At 39.9% G+C, this 12,346-nt stretch overlaps 1 protein-coding gene across 4 annotated transcripts in view; it reads left to right on the plus strand.

Annotated features, from left to right (window-relative positions):
* Positions 1-6: 6 nt before the first annotated feature.
* Positions 7-12,346, plus strand: part of SUCO (SUN domain containing ossification factor) — a 41,728-nt gene continuing 29,388 nt past the window's right edge. For all 4 annotated transcript variants that reach the window (XM_014943512.1, XM_014943514.1, XM_014943513.1 and 1 more), the window contains exon 1: positions 7-184. In XM_014943512.1, coding sequence (XP_014798998.1) covers positions 120-184 — 65 coding nt within the window. In that variant the 5' untranslated portion in view covers positions 7-119. The remainder of the gene's footprint in view (positions 185-12,346) is intronic.

A 12,346-nucleotide genomic window follows, 5' to 3' on the forward strand; every position in this document is an offset into this window, starting at 1 on the left:
GCTCCAACGGTCGTTCCTCCTCAGCGGCCGCTGCCGCCCGGCCGCGCTTCTCCCGCCGTCCCGTTGCCGGGGAGGATGCGCCGCCTCTGCCCGGCCGCGGCAGGTAGACGGGGGCGACGATGAGGGAGCCGCCCCGCCGGCTCCTGGCCTTGGGCTCCTGCCTCTTCCTCTGCGCCCTGCTCTGGTGAGTGAGTACCGGCCGCGCCGCCTCCCCTTCTCCCTCACACCGGGGAGGGAGGCTCTTTCCGAGGCCCTCCCGGTGGCGGGGGGGGGTGTCCCGCCACTCGGGGGTTCTCCATCAGCCCTACCGCTGCCGCCCCCCCTAGCAGCCCCGAGCCCGAGCGCCTTGGTCGGGATGGTGGGAGCCGATGGTCGGGGACGCGCGGAGCGGGAGGTGGAAGAGGAGGTGGTGCCATTAGGGAAAGAAGGATGCTTCCCTTCGGAAAAAAAAAGCACCCAAACCCGCCTTTTTGTGCTGGGGACGCGGGGTGTTGCGCTAAGGCAAAGGCAGGTAACAGCTCTCGGAAGGGTGATTGCCGCTGCTGTGAATAATAGTCATTTGTTGCATTCGTGGGAGCAAGCGGTGTCAGATGTAGAGTCAGCCCTCGAGTATCAGGCGTTCAAAGTTAGGCTCTACGCTTCCCTATGTATTTTGTAGCCACTGTGCTTTTTAACTGGAAGGCTTGCCTGCTTGTCCAATTTCAGGCTGAGCTCTGGCAGTGTTCTCTGAAAAATCTTGATGCCTTATTCTTGAAACCAAGGCTGTCTGGAGTCGTGTTAAATTGAAGTCAATGAGCCCTTTTTTTTTTTGCATTGGTTAGGTCTTTGAGAGTGTTTTTCGTAGTGATTACCTTAGCTATACCTTGTTCTACCATCTTCCGTTTACTTTGTTTTCAAATTTCTTTCAAATGTCACGTTTATTATAAGACAAATATTAGGAGAATATATTTCTGTATGGCAAGTTCTAAGCTCCTTAAACTTTAGCCTCCTTTGAACTCTGTGACTCACTGTTTGAGAAATGCTAGCCAGTTTGAACAGCAAACTGCAAATATTGAAAGCTGAACAGCAGTTGTCAGAGATAATTGTGTATCTGGTGTATTATTTTAATACATTTCCTGTAAACTGTTTAAATAGTCTATTTTAAAAAAAATGGAAATAGTCTTGAAGTTCTGGGTTGTCTCACAGTTGATAGTAGTTGGATGAAGAAGGGGGAACTTGGGCACCTCTCTGTATAGAAACAGTTGCGAACCTGGTGCTGACAGTGACATTACTGAGTTTGGACAGTTCTGGAGCTAATTTGGTTTGTGTCATCACATTTTGACTGGAGTCAAACCAGTGAGTCTGAAAAGTGCTTAATAACTCTGTTGCTGTGTTTACACTTAGCGAAATTTTAAAAGGAAAAGCTCCAAGCCATACAGGTAACTGTGATAAGCTGTGACCCTGACGTAACTGTCTCCAGACAGCTTTGCTTTTACTTGTTGGAAAATTAAGGTTTTTCTCAAGGAAGGTTCTACTTGTTAGGATTCTTATTAGGAAGACAGTTTTTGTTTCTTACTGTGTCTTGAAGGATGATAACCTGTTTCTGCCTAAAGGTAATTTGTTAACGAAGGTGTTATCGGTTTAATGATATATTGATGATCAGCGTAATTTTTTTGTTGTTGAGTTCTTAGTTTGCAGTTTTGATGGAACTGTTTAAGAAAAACATTCAGATGTCTATTCCATATTGATAAAGGCATATTGTGTTCAACTTGTTCAAATGACATACTGTAAACTCAGACAACTTCTGCACTCATTTTGGGTATTGCTAGGAAAAAAATTGAGCCAAGTTTTTTTTTTTTTCATTCTTTTGAAAAGAGGTTGCTCTTTCAAGCAGCGTCTTAACTGATCTCAGAGCTTGCACTACAGTATCCCAAACCTTTTGCTGCTTTAAAAAAAAGAAATTTAGACTGTGTCTTCACCCTGCTCACTCTGTCTGCTTTTGATTAAAGAGCTAGTAGATTAATTTAGATGTTGGGAAGGCTGCAACTCTAGTTTTCTAGTCTCTGTTGTCCAAACATAAATTCACGTTAGAGAGTTTAAATACCTCTGTTTGCAGGATGGCATTGTGGCTTGCTTTAATTTCAGTAGCTGTGTCAGATTTGTAACTGGAAAGTCTTGAAGCCTATTAATTCCTGACATGGTGCTGGACTACATAATGTAAGTTGTGATGTATATAACTTTGGCCTAAAAAGAAAGTCCACGACTTTGTTCAGATAAGCCGTTAAGAAACTTTTAGTAGTAAATGGATGGCTTTGTGTTATAAATGTTGGCATGTGTGACAAATGTTGGCTTTTTAAATTTAGTTGTCTTGAAATATAATCTTCAAAGGATTTGACGCTAGTAGAAGAGAAGCTCTCTTACAGATGAAAGTAGTGGTCAACAGATGATCACATTAAAAACAAAATAATGGAGGGGAAAGGGGGAACAAAAGACAAACCAGAATTGCTGAAAGAACACTCTTGGGGCTACTTGGAGTCTGTTGTTTTGTTCTTTTTTTTAATCTGAACTTTGTTTTATTTCTGGATAGACAGTAGCTTTTTTCTCTACTTAAACTATGATTTTTTTTTTTTTCAATCTCCTATCACACATTTCAAAGCCTGCCTAGAGAAGTTTGTCCAATGGAGAAATATCAATTGGTAAAAATCAAGTGGGAGGGAAAAAGATTGATTTGGCAGTCTTCTAATTGGAAACTGTTTAAAAAGATCTCATCTTGTAAGTTAAAAATGCAACTATGTATTAGGAAATGTACTAAGAAACAAAAGTTTGAGCTGAGGGATTTGTTAGCTGCTGTCTTTTATTAAATCCTATGTGGTGCTCTTTGGGAGTGCAGGATCAGAGAGTGATCGGTACTTGAGGCTTTCTGAAGCAAGCTGTCCATGGAACAAACGTGGCTCTCTGACAAACCTAAGTCATCGAGGTTATTCCAAGTAGTTCAAAAGAGTGGGATGGCTGCATGGTTTTAGAGAAATATTTTTGATGGAGGTAAGGCTTAGGAATGTAGTGCTCTAAAAATAAAACGCATCTGTGCAATCTGGAGCTTTGACTGTATGTGACAAATGACTCCTGTTGTCCTGAATTTACAAAGATTTTCTTTATGCTTCAGTTAATCCCTTTGTGTGGATGGTTATAATATTAAATATACTTCTAAAACTTGTAGTGCTTCATAGTTTGACAATACACAAAGCTGAATAAGTGGAGTAGATTTAGCAACTTGAAAGAATACTAGAACTATCTGAATTGAGATGAACTGTGACGGTTGTTTAAAGAGTAACCTGTATAAATTGTTCTGACATCAGCTTTTGCCTGCCATAAGCTGCGTTTTCAAAGTGTCAGCTATGAGTTTAATAAAGAAATCGTGCATGCACTAATTTGTCTTTCTGTAATTCATTCTATCCCAGAAAGTGCTTTGTACATCATGATTTATTTACATTTTATGAAGCCTTTTATCATCCTCACTTTTACAATCACTAGTGGTTATTTTGCTGCTCCTGTCCTGCACAGGCAAAAGCTATGCAAGCCAGATTAGATCACAGAAGTAGAGATTTTGCTAATGGAACATTTATTGGCCCTGACTTTTTGGATTAAAGCTTGAACTTGCTTCTGTTATTAACAGAAAGGTGTTGAGTGGTGAAGTTGGGGAGAGGCCTGTGTTCCAGTGTAACACCTCTTACCATAGAAATCTCTTTTCAGCAGAGTATAATGTTTACAGGAGAGTGCCCTAATGATATGGATAGAACTGGTAGTGTAACTTGCCTTACTGGGGCTCAGAGTTTTAGATTCTTTAGTTTAGATTTTCCTCTTGTGTAGTTACTTAAATCTCTTCAGAAGACTGATACACTAAAATAAGTACTGTGTTTGCATTTTATGGCAGGAAAAAAATGAAAGTTTTTGGGCATTTTTCATGTAATGAAAACTTTTGTTCCAGGCATCAGATTTCAGAATGAAGAGTATGTTCTTAGATACGGATTATCTTGTTTGGAAGTGTCTTTGCTCTCTAGTTAAGGTTGTGACAAAAGCTGCTTTGGAACTCTTGGGCTTTTAAAAATCAAGTGTGAATATGCCCAGCTTATAGCCTGCTCAAATTGAAGGTGCTGAATGCAACCAGGGGCTCCGGTGTCTTACGCAAAACAAATGGTTGACTTAATCAATTATTGAATGTTTATTTTCTAAAATTATTTGAAAATCAGTGAAGTGCTTTCATGCAATATCTTCTAAAAGATTTGTCCTAGAAACTTCAGATTTGTTTGTTTGTTATGCAAGTGGTGTACCAAAGTAGCATGTACCTCATGACGCTGATGTGCAAGACCCTGCCTGTTGCAATGGGATGTGCTTTACTTTAGCATTTAATTTCAGCTTTTTCCAAAATGTCTTTCTCTAACCTGCTATTAGTTCTCTTTCCCTTTAATGTTCTTAGCACTGTATTTTACAGAACAGTTCTTGGCCTTTTTGTTTTTCTTATCTTTCGTTTTCATTACTAATCTAGCCTCGGTAAAGTCTGGGCTTCTTTCAAGGGGAAGATGTACAACATCTTTTATAGTTAACACTTGCAGCCGGAAGAGAGTGTTATTTCTGAGCATGAAAACTGTTGGCTGAAACAGGCTAACATAGAACTGCAAGTCTAAAAACTGTCTTGTGATTCTTGGTGAAAATACTGATCTTGTATAGCAGACAGATCCCAAAGCTAGTGCAGAGAACTTTTGCTTGAGTGAAAATATTGATATAAATGACTTAAACTTGATTGGAATATCGGTAAAAGGTTCCAACAGTTCGAAATTAGCTGGGGTGCTCAAAGAAACCTTCTTGGCTTGGTTGAGTTTTGGAATGGCAATCAAAATATTGCTGAAATCCTTGAAAGGTAAGAAGTCTATTAAAAATGCATTATAAAATGTCTGGGACTTAGGTGACAGCAGCTTTACAGTGATCTAGGGCAAAACTTATCTTGCTAAATTTATGCTAAAATTCTACTCCCCAGCTCTACATTAAGCTGTGTTGCATTTACGGGGGTGCAGAGCAGATGATGATAATTCTGAGCCTGCTGTTGCAGTATCGTTCCCCTGTAGACAAGCTTATGAATTTAAGCGATGAGGGAAATCTTCAGAGGTGTGTACATTAGATATTGCTACAGACTCTAAAAACCTTAATCACACTTCATGGCTATTCTACTGTTTTCCTGTAGTCTTTGCGGTCAGTATCAGGTTTTATTGTATTTTCCCAGCATGTGTTCTTTCCCCCAAGCTCTTTCTTGCATTAAAGATAATAACTAGAGTTTGACAATGCAGGGAGATTCTCTTAAGCTACAGTCCTCAGGGCAGTATTGCAGAGGTCTGTTACCAAGGATCACTAGGAACTGCCTGTTCCATTGAGCGCTTCCAAATGGATGCCTTTTGAGGGCTTGGGTTTGTGACTTCTGTGCTGCTTTAAGTGCCTGGAATAGGGTACCTGGATATTCCTTTCAAGAAAGCAGTAAGAGGTATACGTTTCAGTGTTAGCTTGCAGCATGTATCTAATATAGGCTGTTATAGGGACTGTATCAAAACAATATAGAGTTATAGTGCTGTGAAGGTGGCTGTTATCTCAGGAGCCTTTTGGGAAAGGATGAGAGAAATATTGGTAGCACTGTAAAAAGGAAATGAAGAGGTTTTAACACTGTTAGTCCTTGGCTTTGGTTTCTCTTGTTTAACTTAGGATAATGGTGGACAGTCATGGGTAAGTGGTATGTTCTCCTTCTGTCTTCTTGGATTTTGATATCCGAGTATACAAAAGCTCAAAGCTAAGTTTCTTTCCCTCTCTCAGGAGTTACTGGCATTTGTCCACAACCTCAGGATCAGAGGGGGTGCAGAGAATATGTGTGGTTGAAGGTGGCATGCAGGACTTCCCTCTCAGGCAGTAAATCGGTTAAATCTGATATAGTATATGGTGCAACTGTTTTGCAGTCTTTCCGTGCTAATGCATTCAAAATGCTGAAAGCCGTATTTTTAAACTGGTGGTTGGAATTTTATTGTCTGAAGCTAGGAATCTCATTGTCTGAGGCAGTGAAATTCAGTATTGTCCAAAGTATCTTTGTGTTGGGTTCCTCTGAATAAGTGAAATAACTGTCTTTTTTGTTTTGCATTCCAGTTAGGAGAGCACATTCTTTGCAAAGAGTGGGCAAGATATTAAAAACCTAAATTCATTGCAAAATACAATGGATTGCTAAAGGATTTGCAAAAAAGCACCAGTTTCAGTTGTGTTGGGTTTTGGGTTGGTGGTGTTTGTTTTTGTTTTTTCTTAGCACACCAATCAAGCTAGTGGATAGGGGCAGGAAATAAGATGGTATCAGGGCCTTTCTGGCAGCATCCTTGCTTAGTCTAGATCTGTAGGTTGTAGTCTTCAGATTTTTTTTCTCCCTTAAGGATTCATCATAACTTCAAAAATTATTTTAGTAATCCATGCTGCTCTTATGTACTGTATATTTTTTTTAATGAATGATGTGTGGCTGGTTTTGTTGCTTTGTTTTGGGTTTTTTTTGTTGGTCTGTGTGGTGGTTTGTTTTTGTTTTTGTGGGGTTTTTTTGTTTTGTTTTGTTTTTTAACAGCATAAGGAAGATTAACAGTTCTTGGTTGCGTTTATCAACACTTATTTCCACTTCGCATTCAGAAATGAGTGTTGTGTCTGGGAAGATTGTGCTAAAGCAGTCACTGCCTTGCAAATAGCTTTCTTCCTCTGCTCGAAATAATGTTGCTGCCCTAAAAGCCTGGTCTTCATTTTCTGAGATACACTTTGTTCTGCAGGCCCTTTTAAATGCAAGTCCCTCTTGTTGTACTGTTCCACTAATCCACTGAGTTAGTGGAGAGAGGGTGAGGGTCCTCTCCTCTTGTTTTTTTATTTTTTTTCCTGCATTACTGATGGCTGGAAGGGAGGTTACTGCTGACTCGAGAGTCTGGTTGTGGATCTGCTGAGTTCTTTTTTTCTTACAGAGCCTTCTTTCACTTTGACAGTGAAGCTAGTGATAGCAGTCACAGATCTGTAAGATTTGTTCAAAGCAAAAGATATTTTCCTGCCTTCCTCACCCTTTCACAACTTCTCTCTTTTTTTTTAACGGATTAATCCAGAATAAATTACTCTGTAATCAAGAATGTAAGCCTCAACCAACAAATAGGTGCCTCTACGCCATTCATAGGCCTGCTCTGCTAGCTCTCTGCCCCCTAGCTCCAAAACTCACCCACCTTCTCTTGCACAGGCCTATTCTGAACTGATCCTATGAATATTTTCAGTAGAGAAGTGTCACACGGTGGACAGTGACATCTTCGTTCTCCTTTTTAGCTGTTGGGCTTTGGCGCATCTGCACCTGTTGGTAATACAACCCTCGAGGTGCGGAAAATGTCAGTGATCGTCCTGGAGAGAGACTGTTCCCTGGGCATTCAAGGAGGGCTTGGTAACCGGTACACTGGTGATAGCTTCCTTTTATTTTCCCTTTCCTTAAAATGACTCTCTCACAGGTGTCAACTGTAAACTGTTTCAAACTGTTTCACTCTCCAATGTCCAGAAATAGGTCTCGTTTGGGGAGAATTTAAGAAAAGTCTTGCATCGTTTATAGGACAGATGCGTTTCAGCTGGATCTTTTGTGTCAGTGTGTATGAAGTCTTTGGAAAGGAAAGCTTGCACTGTTTTTCTCTGGGAAGAACAAATTGTGGAAAAACTGCTCTTACCTTCAGATTTTGCTAATTTGGATTTTTTTTTTAGTTAGCTGTAACTTGAATGATTACCTTGAATGATTTTCTTACTGGTTGTTTACTTTCGTCCTGGTTTGAGGTAAAACAGAACCAGTTTTCTGTTCAGTAATTTTACTTTTTAGCCAGGCCTCTTCTAACTAAACTCTGAAACTAACAGCATGTTGTTCAGAAACTGTTCACTCTGAGTGATAAGACCTGATTATACCAAGGAACGGTATGCAGAGACTCTTGCTTATATGTATTGCTGTAACAACCAAGGTCAGCTAACTTCGTTATTTGCCCCATTGGAAGGTCGGAAATGGGAAAGCATAGAGGAGTCACACTTGTAGGGAGGAGCGGACAGGGCAGGTGACCCAAAACTGACCAACAGGGTATTCCATCCCATCTGCATCATGCTCAGTATAAAAGCTGAGGGATCAAAGGGTCAGCTCTCTTTCTTCAGTGGCCGATGTCTGAGGAGGATGCTGTCTCTTCATCTGCCTTTGATCCTGATCCAACCATTCCTGACTCTGGATCCGGAATCCAGCTCCTGTCCGTGGTTGAGTCCAGTCTGGGACTTTTCCCCGTGCCTGCTTATCATCCTGGAAGCTTGATACGGTTTTGTATATACTGTATACTTTTTAAATTATTACTTTCTTATTATTATTTATTATTTAATTATGTATTAATATTTTCATTAAATATAGTTCTTTTTCTAAACTCATAAATCTCTTTATCTCTTTCTCTCCTCTCTTTGGAGAGAGGGAGGGAGGGGCCATCTGTCTTTCTGATTGTCCAATCTGGCCAAAACCATGACAACTTTCTACTTGTTTTTTATGCTTGTCAAAACACCAATAGCTTCACTATCTCTGATAGTATTCTGCAGCCTCTTTCACAATTTCTTATAGTTTGCGCCAAATGAGAACTGGACGGTCTTTCCTGTGAAACGTACGTTGCAGTTTCGAAACCACCTGCTCTTTTAAATATCAGTGTGTTCCTTTTCGAAAGAAGCCCAGCCAATTCATGTAGCAATAAGTGTTAACATACCCTTCAGATAGGGGTGCGCAGACTTTCTGCTTCAGTGGAGAACCACAGTACGTGCCTGCCCTGTGAAGAGTAGATTCCTTTCCCCTCCTTCCTCCCCCTGCTTTCTGTGTCTGGGCTTGCAGCTTCTGCTTTTGGGTTTGTGCATATCAAGCTGAAAAAATAATGGTGAATTAGAGAAAATAGCTTTTAACCTACACTAATGATGATACTAAAAGACTCGTGCTTAGTTTTCTTTGTTCTCTATGAGATTTAATAGCAGCTGCTATTTTGAGTCATACTTAGCAAAAATAGAACTATCAAAAACTTTTGTCTTCATGTAAGTGACTAACTGATGGCTATGTGTTTGGATCAAGCTCTTCAAGTATTTCTATGCTGTTGGGTCATTTGAAGATACACCTTGTACCTGAGACAGTGTATGTAGTGACTATCTCCATTACTATTTGGACACTGGATCTGTTTGCTTCCAAGTCAGCATTGAAATACTACTCTTGCTATGAGAAAAGGAAGGATGTATTAATACATACAGATGCAGCAGCTGCTGTGCTTTCAATGGACATACCATGCAAATTTACTAAACTCAAGGGGAGTTCTGTTATCTGTAAGTTAATGCTTAGGTTTTTGTTTGTTGTCCTTCTGCATATAGGGAAATGCTTAACAGAGGTGCTATGCCATTTTGCAGGGTTTTTTTTATTATGGGCTATATCGTTTATCAGCCTGTGGCTAAGGAAGCTTGTTGAATGAATATAAGGAATGCAGAAAGATGGAATTAAAAAAGAGAAGTGGTGGTCCTGATAAGGTGATTAATTTGACTTCTCACAGAACAGTTCCTCTTGCGTGGCCTTGCATTCTGTGGATTTGTGTTCTTAATGTTCTGTCAGAGCTTGATGGCAGCAGTTGAAGGATATATCCTGCCTGCTGCATCCTCTGTTGCAGTAGGGCTCCGGTTTTCCTGTCGGTGCGTGCATGCACACATATACAAATTGAATCCTCAGTCCCCTCCCTTGCTTAGAGGGCTCTTGGGAGACTTGAAACATCATGTTTGAGTTGGGGAGTAGACTGAGAAGAATTTGTGAAAGTAAGCAAATTGGTCACAGATTATGTCAGAATAGATTAAATCTATGAGCTGTCAAACTGCATTCTACTAAAAACTGCATTCATTCTTTAATAAAGCATGATTTGTTGCATTAAAAGAATCAATATATTAAGGCAAGAAATGTAGGCCATTTGTGCTAAGTGCTTTTCGTGACTGCAAGTGCTAAAGTATGTATTAATGCGGTGGTGAAAATATACCTTGTGTTTTATAATGCTGATTCACAGCTGATGTTATCTTTCCTTTTCTACATTAAGGGACTTTGTTGCTCTGTACGGTTCGCTTGATGAATCCCCACTTAGTGTAAGCAAAATAAGAAATAACCTATTTATGTGCTTTTATAATAAAGGGGTGGAATGAGCTGCAGTATGTTCTGTATAATTTTTGATCTTTCTCTTGTATTTTTATGAAGAACCAGGGAGTTGTTGTAAGTGGAAGGAGAGACCAGAGGTACTGAAATTAAAAGCATGAGAAAATTTTTCCCTGAAATGGCTGAAACCACTTTTCAGAGAAATAAGTAACTTGAAGTATTTGCATAACTAATTTTTCCAAGTGAGAGCTAGGAGGAAGGTCATAAAAGTCTGGTAACATTTCACTCTGTCCCTTTAATGTATGTCTTGTGCTTCAGATGAGATAAAGGTTCAATGGAAAACTTAATACAAACAAGGAATTACATGATGAGATGGGAATTTATGATGTGTGAGAGTGCACACACCTCGTTTTCAACTTACTGAGATATGAGACTTTGTACCCACTACAACATGCAGTTATGAATGTTTTCATACCCTAATGTGCTTTAGTTTCCAGTAACTGCAGCTGCTTCTGCTTGACTGGAGGGCTTCCCTTTTTAGTATAGAGGAAAGCTGTTACCTCAAAGATACGAGGACTTACTGAGGTGCAGTAGGGCTGAGACAGACCTGGGACACCTTATTTGTTTATCTCCAAAATAGTATGTCCGATCCCACAAGTTCCTTGTCTGCTGTCTTCTGCTCTTTTCTGGTGGTAAGAGACCTAGATTTAGGGTGGCTGGCTGGTGCCTTGCTAACACTTCCTGCTGATGCAGGTGGAAGAGGAGCAGTAGGTTTAGATCTCTACAACAAAAGTCTGATTTTGTGATTGCCTGCAACCTGGAGAAGTAGTGTTTCCTTATGTGTGTGTGTATATGTGTATGTATATATATGCATGGAACTTTAAAAAAATTAATACTTGACTGTCGTCTATTGCAGCATGGATTCCTTCTCAGTGGAGTAATCTATGCTGTATATACTTTCTAATAAAGGTGATCTTCGAGTTTTTAAGACAGGTGGTAATTCAAATTCTAAACACCAGACTGATCCCAGTTGTGTAAGCAAATCCAGGTCTACTAATAGTCTTGCTATTGTGACTGTTAAGGCTATATTTCAGTTTTCAAAATGTATGTCAGAAGGTGGCTGTATCCAGATTTCTTGTATACTTGAAGATCTGTTACAGACTTGTCTCCTTTTAGGAGGAGGAGGCTCTTTTATCAGGATGCAGGGTGACGTCAGGGTGCAGAGTGAGGTTTATGTGAATTTGCCCAGGGTCATACTGATCACCTGGCTGTCACGTAAACGGTATTTCCTAGAAAAGTGTTTGGCTTTAAAGTGACAGGTGACTCTGATGTTCAAGTGTGGTTGAGAACTCCACTTAAAGCTCAATTTGCATAGCATTTTGCTGGACTTACCATAAGTCTGCATGAAAACCTCTGTTGGCTTTTGGGCCTCCAAGCCTAATGGTCTGCTGTACAGTGTTATCGAGGATGTGAAAGGGCCATGCACTAAGGCAACAAAAGATGCTGTTCCCATGCAAGTGTTTGTATAGATGTTGGCTGCTTTTCTATGGAAATGAATCCATTTCTACTGAGAAGCAAAACTGTTCTAAACTGGAAGTACAAAACAAACCTCTATGGAGGCTGCAGCTAAAGCCAGCACCTGGTTTGCCATTTGTCTCTACGTTTTCATGGCTTTTGCATGGGCCTTTTGTTTAATATACTTCCTCTAATTCTCTTAACTGTGCTTGATGATGCTGACCATATAGAATTTTCTCAGGTATGATATGTGCAGGGAAATAAGGAGCTTTAGTTTTTTTTAATCTGTGGCTTTAGTTCTTGCTTAGTAGTAGTAATTGCTAAAGATATCCCATTACTCGTGACAAAGGATATAGCTGATCCAAGTTCTGTCTAACTTGCAGTAACTCAACAAATTTGTGTCAGCTTCCACTTTGTTACATGGTATCACCCAATAATGGTTTTCCTGATACTTTTGTCTTTTGGAAGCAGTAAATTTGTAGTGTTTTCTGTTACAATTTCTTAAAGTTAAGTCATCCAATAGTTTTGATAAATGAGTATCTATGAACTGTTAATGTCTATTTTTTAGGCACCTCATGGGAACAACTGCAAAAAGGTTGAGGGGTGGAATGCTGAGTGAATTTTAAAATATGATTTATTAATTTTAAATCAAGA

Source organism: Calidris pugnax, unplaced genomic scaffold (assembly GCF_001431845.1).
Source record: "Calidris pugnax isolate Ruff unplaced genomic scaffold, ASM143184v1 scaffold63, whole genome shotgun sequence".
In the NCBI taxonomy this organism is placed as follows: domain Eukaryota; kingdom Metazoa; phylum Chordata; class Aves; order Charadriiformes; family Scolopacidae; genus Calidris; species Calidris pugnax.